General features: G+C 40.7%; 1 protein-coding gene across 1 annotated transcript; it reads left to right on the forward strand.

Annotated features, from left to right (window-relative positions):
* Positions 1–5,307: 5,307 nt before the first annotated feature.
* SCGB3A2 (secretoglobin family 3A member 2) lies at positions 5,308–13,811 on the forward strand. Its single transcript, XM_089909481.1, is given in 5 exon segments — positions 5,308–5,979; positions 6,105–6,153; positions 6,155–6,170; positions 8,533–8,735; positions 9,131–13,811. Coding segments are annotated over 5 exon segments (468 nt in total). The 5' UTR covers positions 5,308–5,803; the 3' UTR covers positions 9,155–13,811.
* Positions 13,812–14,192: the final 381 nt, after the last annotated feature.

The raw sequence follows: 14,192 nt of genomic DNA on the forward strand, positions 1-14,192 counted from the left end.
ATCCTTGCTGGAAGGAAGTTATAGCAGATGCAATTCTGGCCCCCTAACAAGATAGTGACATTAGCTGTGAATGTGGGACTGCAACATGGATTGGGAGTACGGGGTCATCTGGGCCCAGACTCCTCACTGAATGGCCTTTCTGCTTCCCTTACACTAACCTGCTTTATAAACCCCTATGACCAGGTTTGCCCCTGCTCAAGAACCCATATTTCTCACTATGGATCAAGTCTTGCCAGACCAAGTGGTAGTGTCATTCAGGCCGTCAGAGTTTAGTTTTTTATAGCCGTACCTTCTCATTAACTCATCTGATGCAATTCATGGATTGTTTGATTGTAAACTAAACATTTGTTTGAAATTTGCCATGGTCAGGCATGTGGATGAACAGTGCTGGAGAGAGAAAGAAGAAAGAGACTTTTTCCACACATCTTCCTTTTTAGCTTACTTACTTGTCTCAGTTAGTTTCTTAAAATAAAACATTACAAATTCTACTTTTAGTTCTCATCTTCTCTTCTTATCCAAATTTTTGAATTCAAGAACCACCTGAAGTCATCTTTGAAAAATCCAGCCTGGGCAAATCACTTTTCTCCTTTTTTGAGGCTTCCTAGATTTTTACTTTGATTTGGTCTTGATTTACGTGTCATTTCCTGTGTTTCACCCTCATGGGCTCATGTTCCATTTGGATTTCCTTGCAGTGCCTCTAAAGGGGCTAAAAGTTAGCCTTAAACAACAGTGGACTGATTTTTCACTAAATAGGATTCGATCAATAGGGAAGAGAGCCAGGAACAGGTTATTATTATTTTTGCTTTTCTCCAAACTCTATAAGGTTGGTATTCAAAGCTGTGACATTTGATTGTTACATGCTTGTGTTTTCAAGACAAATTTTGAGGCTATATCCTGTTTTATTTAGGTTTCACTTTAAGTCACTTTGACTATCCAATTTACAGAAAGTAGAAGTGGAGATAATGAGCTCTACTTTGATGTCTCCAGTGTGACTTCCCAATAACTGTCTCTTTTCAGCTAGAAGAAAGAGTGTGAGATGAAATCTCAGGCTGATTCTTTTCTTTTTCTGATTTGTGTCTTGAATCTACATTCAGCTGGCTTCTTTAAAACTGTCATTCTCCTCACAGAGACAAAAAGGACACTTTATATCTTTCCATCTGTTTGTGTCATCTTCAATTTCTTTCATCAGCATCTTACTGTTTTTGGAGTACAGGTCTTTTGCCTCCTTAGGTAGGTTTATTCCTAGGTATTTTATTCTTTTTCATTCAATGGTAAATGGGATTGTTTCCTTCATTTCTCTTTCTGATCTTTCATTGTTAGTGCATAGGAATGCAACCTAATTTTGTATCCTGCAACTTGACCGAATTCACTGATGAGCTCTAGTAGTTTTTCTGGTGGTGTCATTAGGATTTTCTATGTATAGTGTCATGTGATCTGCAAACAGTGACAGTTTTACTTCCTCTTTTCCAATTTGGATTCCTTTTATTTCTTTTTCCTTTCTGATTGCCATGGCTAGACTTCTAAAACTATTTTGAATAAAAGTGTTGAGAGTGGGCATCTTTTTCTCGTTCCTGATCTTAGAGGAAACGCTTTCAGTTTTTCACCATTGAGTATGATGTTAGCTGTGGGTTTGTCATATATGGCCGTTATTATGTTGGACTTTCTGACTTGCTTCTAACAGTTTCCTTTAATATAATTAAGATGAGGCAAGAGTCATGCCGGCTTTCTTCCTGCTGTATTCCCAGAATCTACCACAGAGGCAGATCCACCAAACATACTCCATAAATACTTGTTGAATGGCTAATTGAACTTCTACTCTCGCTTATAAATTTAATCTCCACAAAAAATTCATTCGAAAAACACTTTGAAAATTAATTTAGAAATACTGGCATTCATCTCCTTTTCATTTCTTTTCATGAATTAATTTATTAACAAATGCTTACTGGAAAAGCATATTAATTAAGTGTTTAAAGGTAAAGAAATACAAATCAGAAGAAAGGACTCAAATTCTGGCCACATTATATATTATCTAAGTGACCTTGGCAATTAATTCATTGCTTCCAGCTTCAGACCTCTCATTTATAAAATGGGATAAAAGCTCTTATCTTCAGGGGTTTTATGAGAATGAAATGGATACCATATGCAAAGTTAGGGCCTGGCACTGATTGGTGGTTCTTAATAACATTATCAAGTGTGTAGGATTCTGTGTTAGGATCCAAATATGAACAAGACAAACCGGCTGAGATGTTAACAAATTAGTCCTGGGAAAGAAAACATTAATACAAACAATATCAGTATCAGTAGCATAACAAAGGCACAAGAAAAGCATAGAAGGCTGTTTTAAAATATGTTTTATTATTATTCAGGTCATCAGATCAGGAGATAACTGCCATTGAAAAGATAGCTTGTTTTACTGACAGATTCCCAAGAAAAGTGTCATGCAACACCACAGGACAGTAAGGGCACATGGGAAGCGCTGGGTTTGTCAGGAGGGTGGGGCAAGTGAGTGGGCAGGAGCCTTTACTCAAACTTCCCAGGAGTTTTCCATGGGAAGGGGTGGGGAGACAGGGTAAGCAGGTTTAGGATAGGCTAGTTTGAATAATTTCAGTGGGCTCTGGGGTGTAGGGACTGTCCCTAGTTGTGTGGTACCTGCCTGGGCCCGGGGGTGATTGAGGCAGGTGGACAGTGGCCCGGTGGGGGACAAGGACTCCCTGAAGGAGGTGGTTGGCAGTGTGGGCTCTGGATTGGTTGGTTTGCATATGAAAGGTACACTCCCAGGTGAGCCATTTGGTATCTCTAGTAATTAGCTAGCCCTGGGAGGGGCAGTCCCTCCAAGGTCAGCAAGCCTCTAAAATGTCAAAGCATCAGAAATATGGAATAAAAAGACATGACTAATACATGGGCTCAGAATGCAAGAAGCATGGGAGTAGCCAACTCCGAGTCTCTTTTCAGGTCTGACTGTACCCCCAATCCTCTTGTTCTTTACAATCAGAGCACCCTATTAGCTTCTTCATAGGACTTACTACTAGCTCTTACTTGTTTATCTGTTTATTGTCTGTTTATCCCATACACTGTCAGCTCCACAAAAGCAAGACATTTGCTTGCCTCATTTACTACTCCAGTCTTAGTTCCTGACAGTGTCAGGCACAGAGCAGATGCTCAATAACTATTTGTTGAACAAAAGAAATGAAAACAGTAGTGCTTGAAGGTTATGTGATATCTGTCTGTTCACGTGCACATATTACTGTTCATATATGTGTAAGCATGTGGACATTTGTGTTTGTGAGTGTGACAGAGAGAGAGAGAGAGAGAGAGTCTGTGGGTGTGTTTGTGTGTGTGTGTGTGTGTGTGTGTGTTTTGCATGGAGGAGGTTCTAGCCTTTAGTCTAAGCCATCCATGTTTACTACCAGGTTTTGGTCAAGACAATGTCTGGTTGACTATTAGATGGGCCCACCAGAAATCTATTAGCGCTTCCTGGGAAAGAACTGAGGTCTGAGGAACTTCCTGGGAAAGAACTCACCTCCAGGACCAGCAGATAAGCTGGAGACAGTGCCACACACTTCAGGGGTAGAAAGGGAGAAGCATCCGTGTATGTGTATTGCTCTATTTCTCTTGGATTGGTCCAGCTCCTTGTGGACTCATAACTTGGCAGTTGCGAGAGAGAGGCTATGTTTCCAAACAGAAATATCTGTTTTTTGCCAAAAACGCTACTATATTTTAGTATGCTGTGTTAGTCAGAACATAGCCAGAAAGTCAAAACCATGCCAGGTGATCAAACAGGAAAAATTTAACTTGAAGGATAATTTACAAGTTGCTAGAAAGGCAGTTAAAGCAACCAGGGGAAGGGCGAGTCAACTCTGAGATTATAAAGTGCAGGAAGCTGCTACTACTTCTTTGCCGGGAGGGATAGGGAGAGCAGGTTGGGCCCAGGCTGGGGCTGCACCGTGGAAGCCGGATTGATGGTGGGACTGCCTGGTGTGTGTGGGACCGCAGATGAAAGGGCCTTTCTGGAAGGAGCTGGAGCCGTGGAGAAGTGGCTGTCACTGCCCGAGATGTCTCCTGAAGCAGAGAGAGGGAGAAGCACCCTGATTTCTCCCTTTCTCTCCCCTCCAATCTTTCCCAGTTCCTCCCGTTAGCCGATCCTAACCAGAAAGCAGTTGGCTGGGAAGTCTGGAGACCACAGTTTGTAAAACTGAGCTTCCTATAGTGCAGGGCAGAGGCGGGGACATGCACAGAAAGGATGTGAGAGCAAAATGGAAACAACCAGCAGAGATGAGGGCAGTACAGTTTTCGTATCCTATAGAAAGGTCATAACATAAAAATAAAGGATGGCATCAACTCACCACCACTTTACCACACACAACCTTGGCCCTGTGAGAGTTCTGGAACATCAACATCCCTGGCTAGGTGATAGTTCTCCAGGAAAAACTGAAGCCGTCTGTGGCAGAGAAAGCAGTAGAAGGGGCAGGATTGCGTACGTGTGGCAGTAATACATGATCTCCATGCAGTTTATAATGTAGCAGAAAACTAAAGAAATGGCAGTTATAACTCGGTAATGTACACAAATGAATACCAGGTGACACTTGTTAGGTGTTAATCTTGGTTTGGTACAGTTATATCCTGGATCTACATAACTACATTAAATCCTCATAACAATAACACACCCTCAAGTGGGGCCCCAACTCCTGGCCTTGCACCTAGAGGGGACTATGCCTTGACGTATCTTCCTCACAATGTTCTGAGTACCCCTTCAGTGGCAGGGGGAGTCTGGGGCCAGCAATGTCATTTGGTCAGGGAGCTCCGAGCTGGGACTGGGATCCACCTGGACCCTGGATCTTATTTCTCCCCTTCAAGTGTCGTTCTTTCTCTCTTTCCGGTACCAGATACCCCAAGGAACGCTAGGACTTGGGCTTACAAATAGGGTCATCCTAGGGCCCCATGGCTGAGTACTGGTTGCAGGAGGGCAGCCTTGCAAGCAGATTGTTCCTGTGGTCAGCACAATATTTCTTTTGCATGATTACAAGGGACTGGACTGCCAGAAGGGTACTGACATGCATATTTTGGTGACCCAAGTTGTTCATATAGATGGGGTGTTGTAAAAAAATTTTTTTTCTCAGGGTCACACACCTTTGAGACCATCTTGCTGTTAGCTGTTAAATGTCCCATTTTAGATGAGGAGGACAATACTATAGAATAAAATACGTCAAATCTAAGGTTACACAAAGAGTAAATATTGAATCCCAGGTTTTTAAAAAGGCATTTTGATTTTCGATCCTGAGCTATATGAGAACACAGAGAAGGCATGACCCTGGGTGTTCCCCAAATAAGTGGGAGACACTAGAACTGGTAGAAGATCTTGCCATAGTAGATGTGTGAACAGGGATGGGGTGGGTGGAGGTAAATTCCAGAGAAATGTGGCACTAAATGCCAATAAGCTGAGTCTGTATTATTTCAGGGCTAAAGGGACGTCGGGATTACGCCTACAACTGTCGAGCTCATCAGTTAATGTGTTTCTCCAAACTTTATTAGGAAACTGGAGGAAAGCAACAGAATTTTCACCCTCTTTAATCCCAATATGAAACCTTCCCTTCTTTTCAGAGTTCTTCCAGAAGGACTTTTATTTATTTATTTATTTATTTTTTATTTTTTTCAGAAGGACTTTTAGAGCTCTTTGCTTCCCACCCGCAACTCTGTGTAAGAGCTTATGCAAGAGATCCTTGAGAGTGTTTTAAGATAGGGCTTTGTTTCTCATGGGAACATGAGGGAAAACGGAAAAAACCTCCAGTTTGTTTAGTGAGAAAACATGACCTCCATGCTTTTCTTCCCTGGGGCGAGTCAAGTGGTCGTGACTGAAATTCAGGTCCCTGTTTGGTGTATAAATATGGGTGTGTGCAAAAGCCACTGCCACACTTGGTACAGCAAGGGGAACCACTGGCTTGGTGGGCTCATTAGGTTTTCCAGTTTAATCTTAAACTCCAGGTAAATATCACAGACAACATACAATAAAGCTGGTCACTGTGTTCCTGCTGGTGACCATCAGCATTTGCAGTTACTCTGGTAAGTAGCCGGGAACATATGATATTTCTCTATTTTTCTGTTAACAGGAACACAACTATTAAGCCTAGGCTCCCAGTGGAATATGGTGGAGGGAGTTTTAGAGCCACAGAATAGTAAGGTCAGAAGGGACTTCAGATGCCCCCTGCTCCCAGCTCCAAGCTCTAACCCAATACAAGTACCATCCCTGGTGTATCCTACAAAGAAGTTAACCAGCTACCACAGAGGTTCAACAAACGCACTTCATTATTGAACTTTGGCCACCATTAATTTTCCTTAATTTTGAGTTAAGATCTGATTTTGTGACTTCTTTCTTTTATGTTTCTGAAACTATATGGAGTCATTCTTGCTATCATCTCTAATCAGATTGCAGCATTGGTTCTCTTGAGACATAGCTACATTTATCTGTTCAGACAATCAATGGGTATTTGCTGAGTGGCTATAAGCTGTTGGTCACTGGATAGGCATTAGAAGATTCAGACCTGAATCAGACATAAATATTGTTCTCAAGGTTCTTACAGTCTGGCAAGGGAGAGAAGACTTCTACAGAAGTCACTGCCGTACTAGACCAGTCATTAATGCACAATGACAATACAGATAGAGCTCTGTGGGAGAGCTGAGGGGTGAACAGTTCCATTTCTAGGTAGGGTATAGAGTCTGATTTCTTGGAGGAGAATGGAAACTGATCCTTTCTTTTTGGAGGGAGTCACATAGGAAGAGATATTTGGGCGCATCTGCAAAATCCATCATAATGGCCGCTGCTCATTTGGAGAACAAAAAGCTTTGAGGGTCTCCCCCCTGGAATATGTAAGTACGTACAAAGAAGACACTCACCAAAGTGTTGAAAATAAGAAGTACGGAGATTAATCGTGAGAAACTGTGTGATACCCATGCCTACATTGGCAACTTTGGCTTGTGAATTTTTTTTGAATTTTTGAACTGATTTGTAACTTCACCAGTTTTGGCTATTTTGTTGTCCTTTAGTGTCTAAGGACACATGGGAAGACGTGGCAGCAGAAAGATGGGTGGAGGGGAAATAAATATCCCCCTTCTGGGGGAGAGTTTTGGAGGGAAAATGGGTGGTAGAAGATGAAGGGGAAATAGGTGCGCAAGCTCCATTTTTAAGATTTGAACGGGAAAATAAAAAGTATTACAAAGAGAATGAAGTACTGGCAGGGTCTTAGCCAGCAGGAGGATGTGTGTCTTATGTGTGTGCTTCTGCATGTATGTATTTATACATACACAAATGTGTTTTGTAAAAATATGTATCATAAGCATTTTCCTCATTCTCTAACCTCTTCTGTGTGAAAGTTATCTTTCTAAAGCTGAAGATATAAAAATGCAATTATTCCATATAAGAGCCTTGATAGCTCCCCATTACCCTTGGGAAAAAAAATCTCAAACTCATCTGTATGACATTCAAGGCTTTGAAAATCCGCCCCACCCAAGTTGCAGCCTAACCTTCTTTATCCCTCCTTAGCACACCACACTGGAATTCTGAAGAAGACTCACCATCCTCTGTATGCACTTTCACCTTAATATCTCAATGCCGTGGTTAATTTTGTTCCTCTTTAAAATGCTGCTCCCCTTATTTACCTGTGATCCTGGCATTTGCCTCAAGACACATCTCTTGCAACATCTGTTCTTGGAAGATTCCTGTAGCATTCTCCTAGGTTAGAATTAATCATCACTTCTTTTGTGTTTCCATAGAGCTTTGTCCATAGTATTAGCATAGCACATGCTGCACTGTGGCATACACAAATCTTTATTTTCCACCAGACTGTGTGAGTTCTCTGAGTGGAATATCTTGTTTTATTCATCTGTGTATCTGCACCAACTGACATAGAGTCTGTGTTCACTTATGTTTGTAGCATTGAGTTGGACTGGTAGGGAGCAGTTTCCTGGGCTGTGGTTGGGTCCATTCACATCTCCAAGTGGAGGTTCATTATGGCATCTTCCCTTTGGTTTCAAGCTTGTGGGCTATGGAGACAGCCACATGCAAACTATACTCCCATCTAGTCAATCACCAGTATCTTTTGAGTGCTTACTATATGCCCGGGTCTGTCCTAGGCGTGGGTGATGGTAGTGAATAAAACTCAAATTTCTTATTCTCTTGGATCCTACATATTAGTGAGAGGATGAAGGCAAAGTAAAGAAATGAATAAAGATTTAATACTTTAAGTAGTGGTAAGAAAAAATAAAGGTAGAGGGTGACGGGTGATACCATTTTAGATACATCTCTGAGAATGTAACATCTGAGGAGAGACCAAATAAGGAAGGAAGAAAGGCATGTAGTTATCTGGGGAAAGAAAGTTCTAGAGAGATGGAATGGGAGGGGCAAAGGTCCAGAAGCAGATGTTTTCTTGAGAAATCAAGATGAGTAGGGCTGGAATGGAGCCATTGATGGAGAGAGTGGAAGGTGGTGAGGTCATAGGAACTGGAATTGCCTTGTTTTACCTGGGATCTCTTGCTCCGCAGCTACCGCCTTCCTCATCAACAGTTTGCCACTTCCTGTCAAGAAGGCTTTACCTTTACCTCTGGACAATGTTCTCCCAGTCATGGACCCACTTAAGCTTCTTCTGAAAACTCTGGGCATTTCTGTTGAGCACCTTGTGGAAGGGCTAAGGAAGTGTGTGAGTGAGCTGGGACCAGATACCTCTGAGGCCGTGAAGAAACTGCTGGTAACTACAGCTTGTGGGGCTGACTCATCAAAGGGCAGGGCTTAGTCACCGTGAGTGCCCACCCTCTCCACCCACTCCCACCCCACCTTGTTCTCATTTGTGAACCTGTATTTTCCCCTTGCTTACTGTACTCATATACGTTTCACATGTCCTGGAATCTCAAGGAAAGTGCAATATCCACAGTTCTAGAAGGAATTTTTGAATGAGGGAGACGTATGCTAGTCGTGAAATGTCTGCCACTTCCAGCTTTGTGATTCTGGATGGGACTTAACCACTCTGAACTTTTGTTTCTTTGTAAGTAAAATGGTAGCGAAATAGGATAGTGACTATTTTTGGAGATGTGCTAATGATATGTAAGCTGCTCTTATTTTAAATATTGCCTTTTTGACTTTCAGGAGGCACTCTCATATTTGGTGTGACAGCAGAAAAAAGCAAGAGTGGAGGAGGGAGGGAGATGATGCTCTCCTCCACCCTGGCTGAAACTCCTTCCATCCTAAAATTCAGTGACCCCCGAAAAGAATGAATAAAACAATGAACAGACTTCAGTTTGTGCTATTTTTATTTGGGAAGCTCTATTCAGAAGGGCCTAACTAGATAATTTTTTCCTTGTGTTATAAACTCTAGAGAGCCTGTTGTTATAAAGATAGCTCGCATTTTCGGTAAGGAGTAATGATTTTTTCCATCTCCTTATCTCTAACTTGAATGTATCCATTTTCTTCAACTGTTGTTTATCTGACAATGTTTCCAGATGCCTTATGTTCCTATTTCCCTACTTCTAAAGAATTTTTTTCATCTTTATTGGAGTATAATTGCTTTACAATGGTGTGTTAGTTTCTGCTTTATAACAAAGTGAATCAGTTATACATATACATATGTTCCCATATCTCTTCCCTCTTGTGTCTCCCTCCCTCCCACCCTCCCTATCCCACCCCTCCAGGCGGTCACAAAGCACCGAGCTGATATCCCTGTGCCATGCGGCTGCTTCCCACTAGCTATCTACCTTACGTTTGTTAGTGTATATATGTCCATGCCTCTGTCTCGCCCTGTCACAGCTCACCCCTCCCCATATCCTCAAGTCCGTTCTCCAGTAGGTCTGTGTCTTTATTCCTGTCTTACCCCTAGGTTCTTCATGACATCTTTTTTTCTTAAATTCCGTATATATGTGTTAGCATACGGTATTTGTCTTTCTCTTTGTGACTTACTTCACTCTGTATGACAGACTCTAGGTCTATCCACCTCGTTACAAATAGCTCAACTTCGTTTCTTTTTATGGCTGAGTAATATTCCATTGTATATATGTGCCACATCTTTATCCATTCATCCGATGATGGGCACTTAGGTTGTTTCCATTTCTGGGCTATTGTAAATAGAGCTGCAATGAACATTTTGATACATGACTCTTTTTGAATTTTGGTTTTCTCAGGGTATATGCCCAGTAGTGGGATTGCTGGGTCATATGGTAGTTGTATTTGTAGTTTTTTAAGGAACCTCCATACTGTTCCCCATATTGGCTGTACCAATTCACATTCCCACCAGCAGTGCAAGAGTGTTCCCTTTTCTCCACACCCTCCCCAGCATTTATTGTTTCTAGATTTTTTGATGATGGCCATTCTGACTGGTGTGAGATGATATCTCATTGTACATTTGATTTGCATTTCTCTAATGATTAATGATGTTGAGCATTCTTTCATGTGTTTGTTGGCAGTCTGTATATCTTCTTTGGCAAAATGTCTATTTAGGGTCTTCTGCCCATTTTTGGATTGGGTTGTTTGTTTTTTTGTTATTGAGCTGCATGAGCTGCTTGTAAATTTTGGAGATTAATCCTTTGTCAGTTGCTTCATGTGAAATATTTTCTCCCATTCTGAGGGTTGTCTTTTGGTCTTGTTTATGGTTTCCTTTGCTGTGCAAAAGCTTTGAAGTTTCATTAGGTCCCATTTGTTTATTTTTGTTTTTATTTCCATTTCTCTAGGACGTGGGTCAGAAAGGATCTTGCTGTGATTTATGTCATAGAGTGTTCTGCCTATGTTTTCCTCTAAGAGTTTGATAGTTTCTAGCCTTACATTTAGGTCTTTAATCCATTTTGAGCTTATTTTTGTGTATGGTGTTAGGGAGTGATCTAATCTCATACTTTTACATGTACCTGTCCAGTTTTCCCAGCACCACTTATTGAAGAGGCTGTCTTTTCTCCACTGTACATTTCTGCCACCTTTATCAAAGATAAGGTGTCCATATGTGCGTGGGTTTATCTCTGGGCTTTCTATCCTGATCCATTGATCTATATTTCTGTTTTTGTGCCAGTACCATACTGTCTTGATTACTGTAGGTTTGTAGTATAGTCTGAAGTCAGGGAACCTGATTCCTCCAGCTCCTTTCTTCATTCTCAAGATTGCTTTGGCTATTTGGGGTCTTTTGTGTTTCCATACAAATTGTGAAATTTTTTGTTCTAGTTCTCTGAAAAATGCCAGTGGTATCTTGATAGGGATTGCATTAAATCTGTAGATTGCATTGGGTAGTGGAGTCATTTTCACAATGTTGATTCTTCCAATCCAAGAACATGGTATATCTCTCCATCTATATGTATCATCTTTAATTTCTTTCATCAGTGTCTTATAATTTTCTGCATACAGGTCTTTTGTGTCCTTAGGTAGGTTTATTCCTAGATATTTTATTCTTTTTGTTGCAGTGGTAAATGGGAGTGTTTTCTTGATTTCACTTTCAGATTTTTCATCATTAGTGTATAGGAATGCCAGAGAATTCTATGCATTAATTTTGTATCCTGCTACTTTACCAAATTCATTGCTTAGCTCTAGTAGTTTTCTGGTAGCCACTTTAGGATTCTCTCTATATAGTATCATGTCATCTGCAAAGAGTGACAGCTTTACTTCTTCTTTTCTGATTTGGATTCCTTTTATTTCCTTTTCTTCTATGATTGCTGTGGCTAAAACTTCCAAAACTATGTTGAATAAGAGTGGTGAGAGTGGGCTACCTTGTCTTCTTCCTGACCTTAGTGGAAATGTTTTCAGTTTTTCACCATTGAGGACGATGTTGGCTTTGGATTTGTCATATATGGCCTTTATTATGTTTAGGAAAGTTCCCTCTATGCCTACTTTCTGCAGGGTTTTTATCATAAATGGGTGTTGAATTTTGTCAAAAGCTTTCTCTGCATCTATTGAGATGATCATATGGTTTTTCTCCTTCAATGTGTTAATATGGTGTATCACGTTGACTGATTTGCATATATTGAAGAATCCTTGCATTCCTGTAATAAACCCCACTTGATCATGGTGTATGATCCTTTTCATGTGCTGTTGGATTCTGTTTGCTAGTATTTTGTTGAGGATTTTTGCATCTTTGTTCATCAGTGATATTGGCCTGTAGTTTTCTTTCTTTGTGACCTCCTTGTCTGGTTTTGGTATCAGGGTGATGGTGGCCTCGTAGAATGAGTTTAGGAGTCTTCCTCCCTCTGCTATATTTTGGAAGAGTTTGAGAAGGATAGGTGTTAGCTCTTCTCTAAATGCTTTATAGAATTCGCCTGTGAAGACATCTGGTCCTGGTCTTTTGTTTGTTGGAAGATTTTTTTTTTTTTTTTTTTTTTTTTTGCTGTACGCGGGCCTCTCACTGTTGTGGCCTCTCCTGTTGTGGAGCACAGGCTCCGGACGTGCAGGCTCAGCGGCCGTGGCCCACGGGCCCAGCCGCTCTGCGGCACGTGGGACCCTCCCGGACCGGGGCACGAACCCGTGTCCACTGCATTGGCAGGTGGACTCTCAACCACTGCGCCATCAGGGAAGCCCCTGTTGGAAGATTTTTAATCACAGTTTCAATTTCAGTGCTTGTGATTGGTCTGTTCATATTTTCTATTTCTTCCTGATTCAGTATTGGCAGGTTGTGCGTTTCTAAGAATTTGTCCATTTCTTCCAGGTTGTCCATTTTATTGGCATAGAGTTGCTTGTAGTAATCTCTCATGATCTTTTGTATTTCTGCAGTGTCAGTTGTTACTTCTTGTTTTTCATTTCTAATTCTATTGATTTGAGTCTTCTCCCTTTTTTTCTTGGTGAGTCTGGCTAATGGTTTATCAATTTTGTTTATCTTCTCAAAGAACCAGTTTTTAGTTTTATTGATCTTTGGTATTGTTCCCTTCATTTCTTTTTCATTTATTTCTGATCTGATCTTTATGATTTCTTTCCTTCTGCTAACTTTGGGGTGTTTTTGTTCTTCTTTCTCTAATTGCTTTAGGTGCAAGATTAGGTTGTTTATTCGAGATGTTGCCTGTTTCTTAAGGTAGGATTGTATTGCTATAAACTTCCCTCTTAGAACTGCTTTTGCTGCATCCCATAGGTTTTGGGTTGTTGTGTCTCTGTTGTCATTTGTTTCTAGGTATTTTTTGATTTCCTCTTTGATTTCTTCAGGGAGCACTTCGTTATTAAGTAGTGTATTGTTTAGCCTCCATGTGTTTGTATTTTTTACAGATCTTTGCCTGTAATTGATATCTAGTCTCATAACGTTGTGGTCTGAAAAGGTACTTGATACAATTTCAATTTTCTTAAATTTACCAAGGCTTGATTTGTGACCCAAGATATGATCTATCCTGGAGAATGTACCATGAGCACTTGAGAAAAATGTGTGTTCTGTTGTTTTGGGATGGAATGTCCTATGAATATCAATTAAGTCCATCTTGTTTAATGTATCATTTAAAGCTTATGTTTCCTTATTTATTTTCATTTTGGATGATCTGTCCATTGGTGAAAGTGGGGTGTTAAACTCCCCTACTATGAATGTGTTACTATCGATTTCCCCTTTTATGGCCGTTAGTATTTGCCTTATGTATCGAGGTGCTCCTATGTTGGGTGCATAAATATTTACCATTGTTATATCTTCTTCTTGGATCGATCCCTTGATCATTATGTAGTGTCCTTCTTTGTCGCTTGTTATAGTCTTTATTTTAAAGTCTATTTTGTCTGATATGAGAATTGCCACTCCAGCTTTCTTTTGGCTTCCATTTGCATGTAATATCTTTTTCCATCCCCTCACTTTCAGTCTGTATGTGTCCCTAGGTCTGAAGTGGGTCTCTTGTAGACAGCATATATATGGGTCTTGTTTTTGTATCCATTCAGCCAGTCTGTGTCTTTTGGTGGAAGCATTTAGTCCATTTACATTTAAGGTAATTATCGATATGTATGTTCCTATTCCCATTTTCTTAATTGCTTTGGGTTTGTTATTGTAGGTCTTTTCCTTCTCTTGTGTTTCTTGCCTAGAGAAGTTCCTTTAGCATTTGTTGTAAAGCTGGTTTGGTGGTGCTGAATTCTCTCAGCTTTTGCTTGTCTGTAAAGGTTTAAATTTCTCCATCAAATCTGAATGAGATCCTTGCTGGGTAGAGTAATCTTGGTTGTAGGTTTTTCTCCTTCATCACTTTAAATATGTCCTGCCAGTCCCTTCTGGCTTGCATAGTTTCTGCTGAAA

This window comes from Delphinapterus leucas, chromosome 3, assembly GCF_059928025.1.
Source record: "Delphinapterus leucas isolate spDelLeu-1000000601 "Yukka" chromosome 3, BTC_Dleu_Yukka2, whole genome shotgun sequence".
Classification (NCBI taxonomy): domain Eukaryota; kingdom Metazoa; phylum Chordata; class Mammalia; order Artiodactyla; family Monodontidae; genus Delphinapterus; species Delphinapterus leucas.